Genomic DNA, 19,174 nt, shown 5'->3' with positions numbered 1-19,174 from the left:
CACCGCCTATAACAGATTCTTCACATTCTGTCTCCCTTACCCTGTCCACACCGCCTATAACAGATTCTTCACATTCTGTCTCCCTTACCCTGTCCACACCGCCTATAACAGATGTTTCACATTCTGTCTCCCTTACCCTGTCCACACCGCCTATAACAGATTCTTCACATTCTGTCTCCCTTACCCTGTCCACACCGCCTATAACAGATGTTTCACATTCTGTCTCCCTTACCCTGTCCACACCGCCTATAACAGATTCTTCACATTCTGTCTCCCTTACCCTGTCCACACCACCTATAACAGATTCTTCACATTCTGTCTCCCTTACCCTGTCCACACCGCCTATAACAGATTCTTCACATTCTGTCTCCCTTACCCTGTCCACACCGCCTATAACAGATTCTTCACATTCTGTCTCCCTTACCCTGTCCACACCACCTATAACAGATGTTTCACATTCTGTCTCCCTTACCCTGTCCACACCGCCTATAACAGATTCTTCACATTCTGTCTCCCTTACCCTGTCCACACCGCCTATAACAGATTCTTCACATTCTGTCTCCCTTACCCTGTCCACACCACCTATAACAGATGTTTCACATTCTGTCTCCCTTACCCTGTCCACACCGCCTATAACAGATGTTTCACATTCTGTCTCCCTTACCCTGTCCACACCGCCTATAACAGATGTTTCACATTCTGTCTCCCTTACCCTGTCCACACCACCTATAACAGATGTTTCACATTCTGTCTCCCTTACCCTGTCCACACCACCTATAACAGATGTTTCACATTCTGTCTCCCTTACCCTGTCCACACCGCCTATAACAGATGTTTCACATTCTGTCTCCCTTACCCTGTCCACACCACCTATAACAGATGTTTCACATTCTGTCTCCCTTACCCTGTCCACACCGCCTATAACAGATTCTTCACATTCTGTCTCCCTTACCCTGTCCACACCGCCTATAACAGATTCTTCACATTCTGTCTCCCTTACCCTGTCCACACCGCCTATAACAGATGTTTCACATTCTGTCTCCCTTACCCTGTCCACACCGCCTATAACAGATTCTTCACATTCTGTCTCCCTTACCCTGTCCACACCGCCCAAGAGTGGCCTCTCCCTTCCGCCGCTCAGTCCATGTACTGGGACCAATTTGTGCTCCACTACGCCTCTTACAAACAGCCCGCGACACCCCCTGAACTTGCCCCGAACTCACTGCCCATCTGAGATCCCAAAGCGATTTGCTGCTATTTGCTCGCTTACCCCGGGCCGTGAAATCTCCAATCCCAACTGTTTCAAACCATCTTCTTCCGCTCACTGAGTGAATGGCACGCACAGGCAGCGGTGGGGGAGGGGAGCCCGCAAGCGTACTTCTGCTCACTGTGAAACGATGCAGGGGGCGGGGCTTACCGCGCATGCGTTGCTCTCTGCAATATTTCAGAATTTAAAAACAAAGGGAGCTTTCCCTAACTCGCTTTCATCAGAGTCTGAGCAAAGAAACTGGGCCTGGGGGGAAGGACAGAGAAGGTTTAAAGCTGCGGGCTTGTCCCTTTAAGATGCTCAATTTGGGATCATTCCTTGCAGTGTGTTGTTTTTCATGAGCCCCTCTTCAGAAAGCAATGCTGCAGAAACATGGGAGGAACGAGGGAGTCGGAGTGTTTGCTGGGACCGCGCAGGAGTTAATATCTGACAGCCACCGTCCCAGATTGATTTAATAAAAGTGAAAGACTCGGTCAATGAGAGTAATACCGAAAGGCCCTGAGCTGCAAGACTGCAGCGAGTACAACAGGCAAGAGTTGGTTAAATATTGGACATTGTTTTTCTCACTCTCTGGCACTTTCCCGGTATTATGTCCGTGTATAATTGAGACACGGACAGCAGGAGTTGATTATAACAAGTCTTTACTGAATGGAGACAAACGGGAAACTGAAACTACAGAAGATCGCTAGCGCCTTTTATACAGGGGTGGTCACTGCCGGTACTGCAGTCTGAGGCCAGTTATTCCCTTAAAGGTACATACACAACAATTCCTCCCCTTTTAGATAAACAGTACATAACATTCATTTAACAACTAAATGATAACTAATTACAATCACAATTACGGTTGCTAGATATATTGGTTGAGGTTAGCAATTATAAGTTCAGTCTTTGAGGAGGGTTCCTGATTCTGTCTGGATAACGCCTCTTTGGGGTATCAGGTTCTTCTGGCAAGGTTGAGTCAGGATCAATGTCGTTGTTTGGTTCATCTGCTTCCAATATCACCGACTCTGCGGTAGCTGCAATTGGTACGTCGGTTTCATCGCCAGGTGTATCAGATTGTGGTGTGGAGTTGACGTTTTCCAGTGACTCTAGAATCTGGTCAGCATGGCGTCTTACAATGCTCTCTCCAACGTCCACGGTATACATGAGAGGTCCTTGCCGTGTACAAATCGTTCCTGGCTGCCATTTCTCTGTGCGGTAGTCCCGGGCCAAAACTGGTTGACCTATCTTAAAACTCCTGGTCGGCCTTTCATTCATATTCTGAAACTGCCTGTTCTCCACATCTCTTCGGACGTTTGGCTTAACCAAATCCAAGTGGCATCGTAGTCTTTGATTGAAGAACATCATGGCTGGAGTTTGGTTGGTAACCGCATGTGTCGCATTCCGGTAGGCAAACAAGAAGTTGTCCACCTTGTGTTGTAGGGGTATATCTTCATTACACATTGCCTTGATAGCCTTCTTGAATGTTTGAACAAACCTCTCGGCCAATCCATTAGTGGCTGGATGATATGGGGCAGATGTGTAATGCTTAACAGCATTGTTCTTTAAGAACCTCCGGAACTCTTCAGACACAAACTGTGGTCCATTGTCAGAGCAAATCTGTTCAGGCAGCCCATTCCTGGCGAATATGGTTCGTAAGACTGTGATAGTTTTTTCTGTGGTGGTTGAGGACATTTTTATTACCTCTGGCCACTTTGAATGTGCATCCACCGCAATTAAAAACATCGAGTCCATGAAGGGACCAGCAAAATCAATGTGCACCCTTTGCCATGGAGATGAGGGCCACTCCCATGGATGTAGAGGGGTTTGTGGTGGGGCGTTTTGGACCTTCTGGCATCCTGTACAGCTCTTGGTCATCTCTTCGATTTCTCTATCGATTCCCGGCCACCACACAAACGCTCTGGCTAAGTTCTTCATTTTTACCCCTCCCAGATGACCCTCATGAAGCTCATTGAGCACTCTATCCTTCAATTTGGGTGGAATTACTACTCTGGATCCACACATCAAGATTCCTCTGCACACTGACAGCTGTTCTCTTCTCAGCAAGAATGCTGACAGCAGTGGTTCGCCATGTGCTGGCCATCCCTTCACCGTTAAATCATAGACCCGGGATAGTGTCGGGTCATTTTGTGTTTCCTTTTCTATGTTTGCATTCGTCACAGGGAGACATTCGACTATAGTCGAGTGGAATATCTCCATTGGATCCACTGCAAGTTCTTCTTCCACCTTCGGCAACGGTAGGCGCGACAATCCATCAGCATTTCCATGCTGTTTAGTTCCTTTGTACTCGATGTCATATTGGTGTGCCCCTAGGAAAAGGGACAACCTCTGTAGCCGTTGTGCTGTCATTATCGGTACGCCCTTCTGAGGGTTGAAAATGGAGACAAGAGGTTGATGATCAGTTAGTAGAGTAAATTTTTGACCGTGCAGGTAGTGATTGAACTTCTTCACCCCCCACACTAGGCTGAGGGCCTCTCTGTCAATCTGGGCGTAGTTACGCTCGGCTGAAGTTAACGAGCGTGACGCAAAAGCTATCGGCCTCTCTAAACCATCAAGGAATTTACGTGACAGTACCGCCCCAATGCTGTAGGGAGATGCATCACATGCCAGTCTTATCGGTAGTGATGGGTTGTAGTGAGCCAATACTTCTCTTGAAGTGATTAAGTCCTTACTCTTCTGAAAGGCCCGCTTACAGTCATTGCTCCATTTCCATGCTACTCCCGTTCGTAGTAGGGCGTTAAGTGGGTGCAGAATTGTGGACAGATTCGGTAAAAACTTATGGTAGTAATTCACCAATCCGAGGAATGACCTCAGTTGCGACACATTTTCAGGCGCTGGGGCCTTAACAACCGCTTCAATTTTGTCAGGGGACTTATGTAACCCCTCTTCATCAATCACGTGGCCACAATACGATATCTGTTTCTTAAAAAACTTGGGGCGGTTGGCTCATAGCCCATGTTCCCGTAGTCTAGTGAGCACCTGTTCTAGGTTGTTAAGGTATTCACTGACATCTTCACCTGTCACTAGGATGTCGTCCAAGTAACACCGAGTCCCCGGAATCCCTTGCAGGACTTGTTCCATCGCTCTTTGCCATATCGCCAGAGCTGATGCTACTCCGAATACCAATCGATGATACTGGTAAAGACCTTTGTGAGTGTTTATCGTGAGATACTTCCTAGAGGATTCTTCAACCTCCATCTGCAAATACGCTTGTGCTAGGTCAATTTTTGTAAAACGCTTCCCTCCAGATAGTGAGGCGAAGATGTCTTCTATCCTTGGAAGAGGATATTGTACTGTGTGAAGGACCGGGTTCACCGTCACCTTGAAGTCCCCACAGATGCGAACCTTCCTTGGCTCCTCAGACTTATTGCTTAACGTTTTCTTCATGACAGGAACGATGGGTGTCGCCCACTCACTCCAGTCTACCTTAGACAACACGCCTGCATGCTCCAGATTCTCCAGCTCTGCCTCGACGGCTGGGCGAATTGCATATGGTACCGGTCTTGCTTTGAAAAACTTGCGAATTGCATTCTCTGCTATTTTTATCGAGGTGGTTATGCCTTTAAGAGTGCACAGTTCTTGTTGAAATACTTCTTTGGCGTTAGCTAAGATTGTTGACAATCGTCCAGGAGTGACGTCTTCATCTTTTTTACCATCCACCGTCATTGCATGAATGGAGTGCCAATCTAAGCTTATCTTTCTGATCCATTCACGTCCCAATAACAGTGGTCCACCATCTTGCAGTATGTAGAGATACAATTTCCGTATTTTCTTGCCGTTGTATTCGACAGGCACCCTTATTTTTCCTCTGGGGTATACTTTTTGCCCTGTATACGTCGTCAAGACAATGGATGTCTCTCTCAAGGGTATGTGTGAGAATAGCCGCTCGTAGTCTCGTCGATTCATGACGGTTAGCGCCAATCCTGTATCCAATTCCATTTTAACTCGGGACCCTGCTATTGTGAGGGTGACCCAAATGGTTCGGTGATCCTCTTTTGCGATTACATTGTGAAGTTTGAGACAGCTTAGTCTCTTGTTCCCAGGTTCACTATCGCTCATATGGTCTTCGGAACTACTGTCCGTCATCTTTTGTACTTTCTTGTACGGTTCCTTAGTAGCCTTTTTGTTGTCGTTGGTCTTCTTCCCAGACCTGCAAACTCATGCAATGTGTCCCATCTTTCCGCATTGCCTGCATATTTTGTCCTTGGACCAGCAGTCCTTCTGGTCATGGTTAGTTCTGCCGCAGCGATAACATTTTGCAAATCCCCATGTCATTTCGTGGGTGCCGTATTCCTGTGGCTTTTGTTGTATTTCCGCAGCTCCCCTGGCTGCTGCTTCGTACGATACTGCCACGCTGAAAGCCTTATCTAGCGTCAGCTCTTTCTCTGAGAGTAACCTCTTCTGGGTTCCTTCACTCAGGAGTCCACAGACAAATTTGTCCTGTAGGGTATCTGCCAGTCCTGCTCCGAACTGGCAGTGCTTTGATAGCTTGCGTAGTTCCGTAAGGTACTCAGCATTGCTCTCATCTTTATGCTGAGTTCTCCTGTGGAATTTAAATCTTTCTGCTATCAGCAACGGTGCAGGGTTTAGGTGTTCCTGTAGGATAGCAACAATTTCGTTAAAACTCTTCGCCTTCGATTTGGCTGGAGTAATCAGGTCCCGCAATAGGCCGTATGTTCTAGCGCCCATTAAGTTTAGCAATACCGATGCCTTTTTCTCATCGGCTATTTCGTTTGCCTCGCAATATACCTCGACTCTTTCCACATACGTGGTCCAGTCCTCTATTGCATTATCAATAGGGGTGGTCACTGCCGGTACTGCAGTCTGAGACCAGTTATTCCCTTAAAGGTACATACACAACACCCGGAGTGCGCGATTAATAATATGCCTGTCTGGTAAAAGATCAGTGTGCAACTAGACTGCATCTTCTGTCTCTCCATTGGGTTCTTTCTGGATAAAACGGGAATTTACAGGTCAGTCTGGAACTGATACTATCTCTGTCTCTCGCCGCCCGCCTCACTCTGTCTCTGACTCTCCCTCCGCCCTCTCTCTGTCGCTATCAGCCCTCTCTTTGTACTGTATATGAATCAACTGTTATTGAGCGTAATATGAAGACTTTGATACGAAGTTGAAGACTGATACAGTGTCTCTCTGTCTGTGTCTCTCTGGTCGCCGTCTCTGGGTATTGAGGATGGGACGGATAGGACACCAGTTACTGTTATATGGCCCTCAGTTTAGAAGAGGGAAACGCAGACAGACCTGAGGGCGGTGAACATATAATTTCTATTTATATATAAAGCAAAAACATGTTTCTGCGTGCACACAATATTAGTAATTTAAAAGCAGATATGGGTTAACACAGCCACAGCTGTGATTGGCTCTTGCCCCTGAATCTGGGGAACAGACTCTGCGAGGAGCGCCGGCCTCAGAGTGTTTAACAGTTACTGAGCTGGGAAACGACAACTAACACCCCGTGAATCCGCAGCACAGGCCGAGCAGAGAGGAAAGCCTGTCCTGGGAACTGTAAATCTGGGGAACAGTTTGTCCTGTGACTGTGCAGATGTGAACATTGTGTCAGAGAGTGTGTTAAAGGGGCGGGCGGCCAAGTCTAATGTCACTGTGTTTGTGTGTCCGGACTCATCGCCGGATTGCCGAGTCCCTCTTGTGTAAAATAAAAATATTTGCCAGTCATAGAATCGCCCTGCTCCCCTGCTCAGCCCCGAAGTGGGAATTTAAGGTAAAGCTTGAGTTGATAATCAAGATTTCAGTCGAAAACCAGAGACCATGTCAGCGATCGGGTGAGAGAGCGCGATGAGTGCAGCATTGAAAGGGGTTTAAATCGAGACTGGAGCCTTGAATTCGGTTGAAACTTTTTCGACAGCAAACGTTCTGGTCTTAGAATCAGGAAGGATCTCGACTGGGATTCTGGAGTGCCGGATTTTCAATGGTATCGGAGAGTTTATGAGGAGAGAGAAACACAGAAATGCTGCAGGGGCCGGGAGCTGACAGCAGGATGTCTCCGCCCCGTCCGCTCGCTGCCTTTAAATTGCTCTGTGCCGCCACCTCTGGATTCATTTCTGACCCACTTCTGATTGTCAGAGAGATTTTCTACAGAGTTCCCGACATGAATGACACCGCAGCCGCCGAAACGGCTCCTCCAGCCGCCGCCGCTCAAATCAAGACTCCCAAGAAGCAGAAGACTGTTTCCCGGCCCAAGAAAGCCGGTCCCAAGTTGGGCGAGCAGATCGTCAAGATTGTGGCGGATTGCAGCGATCGCAAGGGGACGTCCATGGTCGCGATAAAGAAGGCTCTGGCTGACAGCGGCCTGGATGTGGAGCAGCTCCGGTCCCAGATCAGGGCGAGTATCAAGAGGAATGTGGAAAATGGTATCTTGGTGCACACCACGGGCAAGGGCGCCTCCGGCTCTGTCAAAATGGCAAAGCAGCAAAGCCAGGGAAAAGAGGTAAAGGTGAAGAAAGCAGCAGCCAAGAAATCTCCAGCGAAGAAAGCAGCAGCCAAGAAAGTCGCAACAAAGAAACCGGCAGCTAAGAAATCAGCAGCCAAGAAAACGGGCACCAAGAAAACGGGCACCAAGAAGGCGCCAACGCCAAATAAGACGGCGACTCTTAAGAAAAAGGCTCCTGCGAAGAAGCCCCAAACCCCCAAGAGGGCCACAGTGGCAAAGGTGAAGGCGGCCAAGAGGGTGGAAAAATCGAAGGCCAAGCCCAAGTCGAAATCAGCAAAGGCTAAGAGAGCAGCGCCCAAAAAGAAGTAAAATATCAAGTGTAACCTGTAAACATCTGAACCCAACGGCTCTTCTCAGAGCCACCCACATCTCTCAGAAAAGAGCTGATCCCGGAATCAAATGATTCCTGTCCCTGCGCCGGGCTCAGATTTCAGATAGAAATCATTTCAAGTAAACCCAGGATCCCTGGTGACTCGCTGACATTCGCTCCCTCCCCCCACTGTCTGCAATAAAACAGAATGGGATGTCCGGGCCGGGCCTCACTAACTGGGGATGTGTTCGGGTCCAGTCTCAGTTCATGGTCATTTTCATTTCAGATTCAGGTTGAGAGTCTCAGTGAGACGGTAACACTGGCGGAGAAACCCCGCGTCACAACTCAAATCGCAACACATGAGATTGTCCAAATCAGCTGGAATAAGGTGTTTGTAAACTGCTGAACTGGGCTGGGAAGGCAGGTGTGGGGAGATGGAATAGAAATGAGCAACCCCCAATGCTATCATTAGGAAGCCCTGAAATGCCAAGAGAGGACTATAAAGAAGAATACCCTCAGTCAACTAGTCCTGGGACTCAGTGAAGTAACTACTAACAACACGAACAATAACCAGCCCCAGGACAGTGACAGCGTAACACAAAGAATTTGACCCAACACAATCGTCGCTAAGCAAAAGGAAAAATATCTGTCATATTGGGCAGAAACAACAAAAACCCAAAGCAAACTCAATTGCTACTTGGCCCTAAACAGACAATACAACATGGCTGATTACCTGACCATGGTAAAGGATAGCAAACTGAGAAAAACTTTGACAATGTACAGACTTAGTGAACATAACCTGGCGATCGAAAAAGGTAGACACAGACAGACCCGCCTACCAAGAGAGGACAGGATATGCTCTCACTGCAGTCAAGGAGTGGTGGAGACAGAGATGCACTTCCTCACAGCTTGTAGAAAATATCAGGGCATAAGGGAGAATTTCTACCCAAAATTCACAAAAATATGCCCGGAATTCAGAAATTTGAATGACGACCAAAGACTCCCATACCTACTAGGGGAAGAGAGAAATTGCATAACACTAGCGGCACACTATGTTACAGCTTGCCATAAACAGAGGGACAACCAGTAAATATAAGAGTATATATAAATTATATGAAAGTATATATTTATACTCAGGGATATATCTGTTTATACACTGTATGGATAGATCTGTATTTTTGTGAACAAACATGAATGTTTTCCGATGCTTTGGCAACATAAGATGTAACTTGTCATGCCAATAAAGCGATTTGAATTGAATTGAATTGAAATGGAAGGAGGCGGGTCGACTTGTTACAGAGGGACTGTACATAGGCGGGAATATTACTGATTCTTAATTGTAACAGGACCTTATTTAAACACTCCGAGTTTCTGGAAATCCTTGAATATGAAGCCCGAGTCTGTAAGGATTTGTGCGGAGCTGTGTTCCGGTTCTGTTGCCGATAAATGTTTTGAAATTGGAGGTTGCAGAAAATTGGAGGTGGAGCTGGAAGATCAGAGGTCGCTCTCTGCTCTGTCTGTGACTCTCACTCTGTCTCCTCCCCTCCAGCTCTCTCTGTCTGTGACTCTCAGTCTGTTTCCTCCCCTCCCGGTCTCTCTCTGTCTCTGAGTCTGTCTCCTCCCCTCCAACTCTCTCTGTGGCTCTCAGTCTGTCTCCTCCCCTCCCGGTCTCTCTCTCTCTCTATCTGTGACTCTCAGTCTGTCTCCTCCCCTCCAACTCTCGCTGTCTCTCTCTCTGTGACTCTCACTCTCTCTGTCACTCTCAGTCTGTCTCCTCCCCTCCCGGTCTCTCTCTCTGTCTGTCACTCTCAGTCTGTCTCCTCCCCTCCCGCTCTCTCTCTCTGTCTGTGACTCTCAGTCTGTCTCCTCCCCTCCCGGTCTCTCTCTCTCTGTGACTCAGTATGTCTCCTCCCCTGCCGGTCTCTCTGTCTCTGACTCTCACTCTGTCTCCTCCCCTCCCGCTCTCTCTCTCTCTGTCTGTGACTCTCAGTCTGTCTCCTCCCCTCCAACTCTCGCTGTCTCTCTCTCTGTGACTCTCACTCTCTCTCTCTCTGTCACTCTCAGTCTGTCTCCTCCCCTCCCGGTCTCTCTCTCTGTCTGTCACTCTCAGTCTGTCTCCTCCCCTCCCGCTCTCTCTCTCTGTCTGTGACTCTCAGTCTGTCTCCTCCCCTCCCGGTCTCTCTCTCTCTGTGACTCAGTATGTCTCCTCCCCTGCCGGTCTCTCTGTCTCTGACTCTCACTCTGTCTCCTCCCCTCCCGCTCTCTCTCTCTCTGTGACTCAATCTGTCTCCTCCCCTCCCGGTCTCTCTGTCTCTGACTCTGTCTCCTCCCCTCCCGGTCTCTCTCTCTCTGTGTGACTCAATCTGTCTCCTCCCCTGCCGTCTCCTTTACTCTGACGCTTTCTCAGTCAGGTCGGAGCCAGCTCTATAAAAAGAAACCAGCAGCAGTTCGTGTCTCACTCAGCAGCGATTTGAATGAACAACGACCATGTCTGGCAGAGGTAAAGGAGGAAAAGGATTGGGTAAAGGCGGAGCCAAGCGACATCGTAAAGTGCTTCGTGATAACATCCAGGGCATCACCAAACCAGCCATCCGCCGCCTGGCTCGCCGTGGCGGTGTCAAGCGGATCTCGGGCCTGATCTATGAGGAGACTCGCGGGGTGCTGAAGGTTTTCCTGGAGAATGTGATCAGGGATGCGGTCACCTACACTGAGCACGCCAAGCGTAAGACGGTCACTGCCATGGATGTGGTGTACGCTCTGAAACGGCAGGGCCGCACTCTCTATGGATTCGGCGGCTAAACCACTCGACCCTTTCTACTCCGCATAAAACAAAGGCTCTTTTAAGAGCCACCCAACAACTCACCGAGAGAGCAGTCACCTGGGAACTAGAGTGGGGAGATATTGTGATGGTAATTGGTTTAAGAGAGTTGATGAATAGGGGGAGATTTCGCTAAGACTCACCAACGGGGGCGGGGATATGTTGTAGTGGGAAAGTATTTCTGTTCTATCTGGAACATTATTTCCGCCCTGGGTGTAAAGACAGCGAGGTCACCTACACATGAACACGAGTCTCCTCACATTTATTGTTTAAATACCGGTATCTGCAATAGTGTAAATCGGGTGATAGCCCGTCGGCACCATTGAAGTCAATGGGAATATTCATCGGGAGAGACTAAAACGGGCTGCCGATTCCCTCTCACCCGTTTTACACTAGCGCACAAAGTGAAGACCATTCCCCATCGGACAGAACCGAGGAAGGAGTCGATTTAAAGCCCGATTGTAAAACAGCGCCGGGAATCTCTGACCGCAAGTCTGCCACTATAAAAGAGAGATTATTACTTCTTGTCACAAACAAGCTTTCTCTCAAAGTCCGTTACATTGAAAGTGGCGGGTGTTTTGAAAATGATGAATAATTTCAACTCAGCCAATCGGGGCCCGGTAATTGCCGGCGTTTCCTTCTGCCTGTCAGAGCTCGGCCCCGGACTGGGGGTCGGGCTGGAGCCAGTCACAGCCCCGGGGCGGGGCGGGCCCTCACACACCCTTTAAAAGGCGGCCGCAGAGCCGGCTCTGCATTAACAGGCTGTGTTCCAGATTGTGCTGAGATCTGTGAGAAAATGGCCAGGACCAAGCAGACAGCGCGCAAATCGACTGGAGGGAAAGCTCCTCGCAAACAGCTGGCTACCAAAGCGGCCCGGAAGAGCGCTCCAGCCACGGGCGGAGTGAAGAAGCCTCATCGGTACAGACCCGGCACTGTGGCTCTGAGGGAGATCCGCCGCTACCAGAAATCCACCGAGCTGCTCATCCGCAAACTGCCCTTCCAGCGCCTGGTGCGAGAGATCGCTCAGGACTTCAAGACAGACCTGCGCTTCCAGAGCTCGGCTGTCATGGCCCTGCAGGAGGCCAGCGAGGCTTACCTGGTGGGGCTCTTTGAGGACACGAACCTGTGCGCCATCCACGCCAAGCGAGTCACCATCATGCCCAAAGACATCCAGCTGGCCCGCCGCATCCGCGGAGAGCGCGCCTAAACCCGGCTTCAGCACCAAGTACAACAACGGCTCTTTTCAGAGCCACCAAATCGGCAAAGGAAAGAGCTGCGATCTCCTGAACCAGTGATATCTGTTGCTCATTAGCCCAGTAACTTGCGGGTGAGCATGCATTTAGGATGGAGAGCTCGTAAACTCCCCTCTACGATGCATTATTAGGGCTTTAATGATAAAAATCCGTTTTGGTTGGAAGTAGCTATGGAACCATCTCCATTCTCATGATTTGTTGTTCATAAATATTAGATGTGATCTTACTTTAATAAACTGAAATCGGTGCAGAGAACACGCAACACATCTCCATCGCGGACTTTAACCGCGTTCCCTGGAACAGTCGCCTTTAACCCACGGGGCGAGAATCGGGCGGGGTAACAGGCAGCTTAGTGACCAGAGAGTGCAGGTGGGGCAAGGAGGCAGAAAGGAACCAGCAGAATCGAATCCAGCCCTGCTATTAAAGGAATTCATCAGCTCCGAAGCTGTTCAGAAAACTCTGATCCTTTCACGGCACAGTAGGAGGCCATTCGGCCCATCGAGTCGGTGCCGATTATTAGATTCAATTCTGGCCGCTTCATTTGCTCTTGGAGCTCACAGCGCTGAGATAGATGAGCGACACTTGACCTTGGCTCGAGTTTACCGGCGCTTTTTCCTCTTCCAGACATTTCCACCAACTCATACTTTCACAAAGAACAAGGAATTGCTCCCGCTCTCGCCCTTATACCTTCAGGAGGAATGCAGTGAAGGCAGTTGTGATTGGTCACTCTGTACTGATTCTCATTGGGCTGTTCATGTCACCAATCAGAGCCGCTTGATTCACCAATCAGCAGGCGGCAATGAGAAAGCAGCAGAAAATTTCAAATTTGAAAAGCCCGCCAATATGTTCGGAAGACCAGCAACGGCTTTAGTAAATAAAACTACCTCGTCAAAAAATTAGTCTCAGTTCCACGTTTCCCTTCACAAATTTCAGACACTTTCAGTTTGGTCTAAATTAGTGTTTATTCTGCTCGCTTTCAAATTGTCTGTAACGGGTGGGACGAAACACCCGAGCACAGCATTGTTTAACAAGACACGTTCCAGCGGAATCTTTCTAAACAAACATCACAGATTATGGATTGATTTCTGTTGTGTCTCCTTGTGTTCTTATATACTATATATATTACAGACACTTTTAGTTCATTTTTAGTTAGTGCTTTTACTCAGCTGTATTTGCTTTGTTTCAGTGCTGCCTCATGGGGCGGAGTGATACAAGATGTCCTACGCTGCACTGTGCACTGCCCGTGCACAGTGTGTTAGTGCACAGTGTGCCACATAGCAATATAACTACACCATACCAAAGTAGTTCCATTTAACGATGTGATACTATAACAATGTAACATCCCTCTTTCTCAAAAAACTAAAACATGAAATTTAACAATTTAAATTAACAAATATTATATCTAAACTATTATAAACTACAAAGAATCGTGAGTTTTTTTTTATTCGCGATATCGCTCAGGTGGTTGGATGTTGTCCCTCCATCTTGTGGGTTTGGTGGTGACCATTCCTCTCTGTGGTGTTTTGGTGTGTTCCGCTCTCGTCGTTGTTGTTGCTGTCGCCTTTGGAGTTGGAGTGTGCATGCTCGTGGTTGTTTGATTTGTAGCGCTTGTTTCTGGTGTTGTACTGCTTGTGGTAGCTGGTGTTGTCAATGTTGCTGGTGTTGTCTGCTGCTTATCCAGTTCAGGTGAAGGTCTGATGTGGAGTCTGTTCCGTCTGTATTGGTTACCAGGTTCAGTCTCTACGAAGTAGGATCTTGGAGTATCAGCTTTTCCAATGACCTTGGCTGGATTCCAGGTTTTCAACACCGGGTCTTGCACATGCACTGATTGCCCATTCAGCAATTCTGGTAGCGTCTTTGCATGTTTATCGTAATGTTTGCTTCCTATGATTTGTGCTTCTGCCAGCTTTTGTCTGAAGTCCTCCTGGTCCTGGGGAGGATGTATTTTTGCTGGTAGTGTAGTCTTAAACTTCCTCCCATTCAGCAATTCCGCAGGTGATTTCATGTCTGCTTTAAGTGGTGTTGATCTGAGTGATAGGAGGGCAAGGTCTTGGTCTTCCTCCATCTCACTGCTTTTGATGAGAGTTCTCTTGACAGTCTGGATCTGTCTTTCGATGAACCCGTGTCCCCTTGAGAAATGTGGGGATGAGGTTACTATTGTGAACCCATACTTTTCTGCCAGAGCTCTGAATTCACTCGATGTGAACTGGGTTCCATTGTCACAGATTACCTTTTCCGGGATTCCTTGTTCAGCAAACAAGCTTTTTGCAATCCTGGTGGTAGTTGTGGCTCTCAAGTCTTTCATCCTTCTCACAAAAGGAAACTTGGAATAGTAATCTGCCACTATGAGATACCATTCTTGATTGCACATGAAGAGATCTGCCCCAACAGTGTGCCATGGTCTTGACGGTATTTCACGAGGTATCATCTCCTCTTTCTGTTGTGCATTTCTGTATTTCTGGCATATACCACATGCAGAGACCATCTGTTCGATATTTTTGTACATGCCTATCCAGTATACAGCTGATTTGGCTCTCAGCTTGCATTTCTCCATTCCCATGTGGCCTTCATGTATGAGATGGAGAAGTTGTGTCTGCATCGTCTTTGGCACGATGATCCTCAATCCAGCAAGGAGAATACCGTCTTCTACTGCAATATCGTCTTTAATCGTCCAGTATTGACGAATTGTCGCCTGTACCTGCTGGATTCTCTCCGGCCACTCCTGTATTACTTGTTGTGTGAGTAGTTGCAAATCCTCATCTTTGCTAGTCTCATCTCTGATTTGACTGAGCTTTGTAGGGGTAACATTCACTAGGTGGTGGATTTTTACTGTTAGGCCCTCCACCTCGTGTTTCTCATATGGTGACAATCGAGATAACGCATCTACTAACACCATTTCCTTTCCTGGCTTATATTTAAGCGTGAAGTCATAGCTTTGGATCCTTAGAAGTAGTCTTTGCAGTCTTGCAGGCGCTTTGCACAGATTCTTCTTATAGATCTGTTCTAGTGGACGATGGTCACTCTCTATTGTAAATCGCCTGCCATATAGGTATGTATGGAATTTTCTCGCATCCGTACACTACTGCTAATAGTTATCTTTCTATGTTGGCGTATCTCGTCTCGGCTGACGTCAAGGCCTTTGATGCAAAAGCTATCGGCTTTCCTTCCTGCACCAGAGCTGCCCCTAGTCCTCTGGTAGAAGCATCTACTTGCAGAGTGATTGGTTTTCTTCTGTCATAATATGACAGACTTGTTTCTTTGCACAACAGTTCTTTAAGTTGTTTGAAATTCCTTTCGTGTGATTCAGACCACTGGTATTCGGCGTCTTCTTTCAATAGCCCTCTGAGATTTGTTGTATGATCCGACATGTGTGGGATGAAAGAACTCATGTATTGGACCAAGCTGAGGTAACTCCTCAGCTCTTTCTTGTCTTTGGGTGGTTTCGTTTCAGCAATCGCCGCAATCTTCTCTGGGTTTGGCTTGACTCCCTCTGGTGTATAAATCATACCGAAGAATTGGCATTCATTGACTTTAACTATGCACTTATCTGCATTTAACTAGATGCCAGCCTTCCTGGTAGTCCCCATGGCCTCATGTAGGTGCATGTCATGGTTTCCTTCATCTGCTCCATAGATCTGAATATCGTCAGCTATTCCTATAGCTGCTTCACAGCCTCTGTATGTCTCATCTATTTTCTGTTGAACGATATCTTGACTGACCTTTAACCCGAATGGTAGCCGCAGGAATTTGTAACGCCCAAATGGTGTGTTGAATGTTGTCAGTGTTGTTGATTCCTCATCCAACTTCACGTTCCAATATCCATTTCTGGCATCTAGTTTTGAGAAAACCTTGGCTCCTGCCAGTGATGGCATAATCTCCTCTAGCGTTGGGGTGGGATAGTGGTCCTTCTTTATCGCCTGGTTTAGATCTTTGGGGTCCAAACATATTCTGAGACGCCCGTTTGGCTTTTCTCGTACCACAATTGAGTTTACCCAGTCTGTGGGTTCAGTGACCTTTACGATCACTCTCTTTTCTTCCATCTCCTTTAGCTCTCTTTCAAGCTTTGTCTTCAGCTCGATGGGTACTTTTTGTGGAGCATGGATAATGGGCTTTACCTCTGGATCGATGGTGATGTGGTATTGGAAATCTCCGAAACATCCCACTGTATCATCGAAACATTCCGGATACATGTCTATCAAGTCTTTTTTACTCTTGATTTGTGGGTGGTTCTCCAGTGGGGTTTTGCTGTCTATCTTCAGTGGCGTTTCCGTCAGCTCGTGATGCACTGAGATCAATCTCAACTTCTCGCAGCTGTTTAATCCCAGGATCGCTGACCCCTCAGTGTCGGTGACATAGAACATGCAGTTGATGTTCTTTCTTTTATGTGTCCCTTTGATAACGGTTATTCCGAGTTGTTTAATCTCACTCCCCCCGTATGCTGTCAGCGTGACATTACTTGCCTTTAAACAACCATTTTTCAGGTAGCCATCTTCTCTCAGGTTTTCGGGAAAGATCTGCTGGTACAGTCTCAATGGGAGAATGTAGCTCTGAGCCCCTGTGTCCAGCTTCAACTTTAAGTTGATGGTTGTGGGCCGACCTGTGACCTTTTTTTGGATTTTGGATGATGGTGTGCAATTCTCTCCTCGGAGTATTTTCTGCTCTGGACAGCTCGTGAAGCTGTATCGTTATGGTTTTGATGTTTAGTGCATTGTCGTGATCATCATCATCATCCTGCTCATCCATGTCATGGATATTGTGTTTCTTTCTCTGGTTCTGCTGTCCGCCTTTGTTTTGGATGTATGTTCCGTCTTTCTTCGTTCTACACCTCTTTTCCCAGTGGTTTATTTTGCCACATGCATTGCAGCTTGTTCCATATGCTGGACATTTCCTCTTGTCTGTGTAATCGTGTGGTCTTCCACAATTTCTGCACATGTTTCCCCCATTGTCATGTGCATGTCTTTGTGTGTTGTACATTTCTCTCACTGCATCCACTCTGTTGTCCGTCTCAGAAGCCGTCCGCATGTCAGCCGTTTGAGAAATCAGCGTTTTCATTTGCTGCTTCATGGCTTCATGAGCTCTTGCAGTATCTATAGCCTCTGTAATTCCGAGCTTTTCTTTTCCTATCAGGGCTTTTTGTACCTCTACATGCACTGACCCCCATATTAGCTGGTCCACAAGCCTTTCCTCCATTTCCTTAAATTTACACTTGCTGGCTTCATTTCTCAGCCTTGTCAGGAAATTGTTTGCTGTTTCACCGGGTTCCTGTCTTAGACTCTGGAATTTGTATCTGTGTACACGGTGATTGGATTTAGGCTCTAGATGGTTGCTGAATTTATCAAAAATTGTCGCAGGGTTTTCCTTTTCCTCTTCAGTCAAACTCCAGCTATTATACAAATCTAGACCTTTTTCTCCTGTCCACAACAGAATGTAACTAACCTTTTCCTCGTTCTTAGTATCCTTCAGGAAGCTTTTGAATGTAAGCTCACATTTCTGTTTGAACTTGCGGAATGCTTCTAATATATCGTCGGCTTCCCAGTTCATGAGGGGTTGCATTTGCACAGTCATTTTAGTTTCCCGTACGATTCACTCTCAATCAGCTCATAAAATCACTTTTCGTCTTATTCGTAGTTCATATAGCTCAATTTTGTACTCACTTATACCGCTGCTACCATGTTGTGTCTCCTTGTGTTCTTATATATACTATATATATTACAGACACTTTTAGTTCATTTTTAGTTAGTGCTTTTTACTTAGCTGTATTTGCTTTGTTTCAGTGCTGCCGCAAGGTGCGGAGTGATACAAGATGTCCGACGCTGCACTGTGCACTGCCCGTGCACACTGTGCCACATAGCAATATAACTACACCATACCAAAGTAGTTCCATACCAAAGTTGTTCCATTTAACGATGTGATACTATAACAATGTAACATTTTCATTCACAGGAGTTGCAGCGGGAATTAACCCCAAGCCGAGACTCCTGGTGCAATTAATCAAACAGTGATATTAAGAGTTGCTATTCGACCAAGGATTTATGGTTAATGAACTGATATTCCTGATAATAAATTAACCAACTTCAGGAAGAGTAAAATGAACGACTGAAAACTGACCCAATCCCCTTAAATCGCTCTAACCAATAATATCCTGGGAAATATGAACGGGGCTGAGAACAGAGTAAAAAGGATCAGTGTTAAATCCTACCGAAAATTGCATTTCGAAGAAACTCCCTACTAGATTAAAACAAAAAACAAACATTTACCAAACTCCAGAAAGACATGTAATATATAGAAAAAACAGGACAATAAAACAATTCCAGAGAGACGTTGGTGTAGCTTTTTCAGAGAAACTGTGGGTGGCTCTTAAAAGAGCCGTTATGTTTGTCTTGTTGGTCTGTTGTGTTGTTTTACTTGGAGCTGGTGTATTTGGTCACCGACTTTGTCCCTTCAGACGTGGCATGCTTGGCCAGCTCCCCAGGCAACAGCAAGCGCACGGCGGTCTGGATCTCCCGGGAACTGATGGTGTGCTGCTTGTTGTAATGGGCCAGGCGGGAAGCCTCACCCGTGATGCGCTCGAAAATATCATTCACAAAGGAGTTCATGATGCTCATGGCCTTGGAGGAGATGCCGGTGTCGGGGTGAACCTGCTTCATCACTTTGTAGATGTAAATGGAATAACTCTCCTTCCTTGACTTTCTCCTCTTCTTACCGCTCTTTGTTAGCGCTTTATTCAAGGTTTTCTTGGCCCCCTTTTTAGGAGCTGGTTTCTTCTTCTCTTCAGGCATCTTCAAACTCAATTTCAGACAAAGAAATAAATCGAATGCGTTCTGGGAGCGGATTAAATAGGCAGCCCCACAGCGCTATGCTAATAAAGGATGGGTGAAGGCAATGATTGTGATTGGTCCGTTTGTAATGATGTCACAAACTTTTTCGAGGAACTCTCTGATTGGTTTCCTTGGATATCCAATTAGATTTAGTACCTGTCACCAATCAAAAGCTTTCTCACTGCAACCAGGAAGTACATTTCCAAAAGAGTCTCTCCAACCCCAGTTTTTATTGAAATAGC

At 47.0% G+C, this 19,174-nt stretch overlaps 4 protein-coding genes across 4 annotated transcripts; 3 read left to right on the top strand and 1 right to left on the bottom strand.

Moving 5' to 3' along the window:
- Window positions 1-7,366: 7,366 nt before the first annotated feature.
- On the top strand, window positions 7,367-8,042 carry LOC147121340 (histone H1-like). The gene has a single exon (XM_085977668.1). It carries the CDS (start codon window positions 7,392-7,394, stop codon window positions 8,040-8,042), a length of 651 nt encoding a protein of 216 aa, XP_085833794.1. The 5' UTR covers window positions 7,367-7,391.
- A 2,482-nt stretch (window positions 8,043-10,524) lies between these two features.
- Window positions 10,525-10,861, top strand: LOC147121339 (histone H4). The gene has a single exon (XM_085977667.1). The coding sequence runs from the start codon at window positions 10,531-10,533 to the stop codon at window positions 10,840-10,842; it is 312 nt and encodes a 103-aa protein (XP_085833793.1). The 5' UTR covers window positions 10,525-10,530; the 3' UTR covers window positions 10,843-10,861.
- Window positions 10,862-11,647: 786 nt separating this feature from the next.
- On the top strand, window positions 11,648-12,834 carry LOC147121338 (histone H3). The gene has a single exon (XM_085977666.1). The coding sequence runs from the start codon at window positions 11,658-11,660 to the stop codon at window positions 12,066-12,068; it is 411 nt and encodes a 136-aa protein (XP_085833792.1). The 5' UTR covers window positions 11,648-11,657; the 3' UTR covers window positions 12,069-12,834.
- A 5,681-nt stretch (window positions 12,835-18,515) lies between these two features.
- LOC147121337 (histone H2B type 1-B-like) lies at window positions 18,516-18,893 on the bottom strand. The gene has a single exon (XM_085977665.1). The coding sequence runs from the start codon at window positions 18,891-18,893 to the stop codon at window positions 18,516-18,518; it is 378 nt and encodes a 125-aa protein (XP_085833791.1).
- Window positions 18,894-19,174: the final 281 nt, after the last annotated feature.

Source organism: Somniosus microcephalus, chromosome 3 (assembly GCF_052327205.1).
Source record: "Somniosus microcephalus isolate GS21.2 chromosome 3, FLI_Smic_1.0, whole genome shotgun sequence".
Taxonomy (NCBI): domain Eukaryota; kingdom Metazoa; phylum Chordata; class Chondrichthyes; order Squaliformes; family Somniosidae; genus Somniosus; species Somniosus microcephalus.
The sequence above is the reverse complement of the archived record's forward strand: the minus strand, read 5'-3'. Positions and strand labels throughout refer to the sequence as shown.

Excerpts from the sequence above, each read along its gene's own strand:
- LOC147121340 (XM_085977668.1), top strand. The coding sequence starts at position 7,392 with ATGAATGACACCGCAGCCGCCGAAACGGCTCCTCCAGCCGCCGCCGCT.
- LOC147121339 (XM_085977667.1), top strand. The coding sequence starts at position 10,531 with ATGTCTGGCAGAGGTAAAGGAGGAAAAGGATTGGGTAAAGGCGGAGCC.
- LOC147121338 (XM_085977666.1), top strand. The coding sequence starts at position 11,658 with ATGGCCAGGACCAAGCAGACAGCGCGCAAATCGACTGGAGGGAAAGCT.
- LOC147121337 (XM_085977665.1), bottom strand. The coding sequence starts at position 18,893 with ATGCCTGAAGAGAAGAAGAAACCAGCTCCTAAAAAGGGGGCCAAGAAA.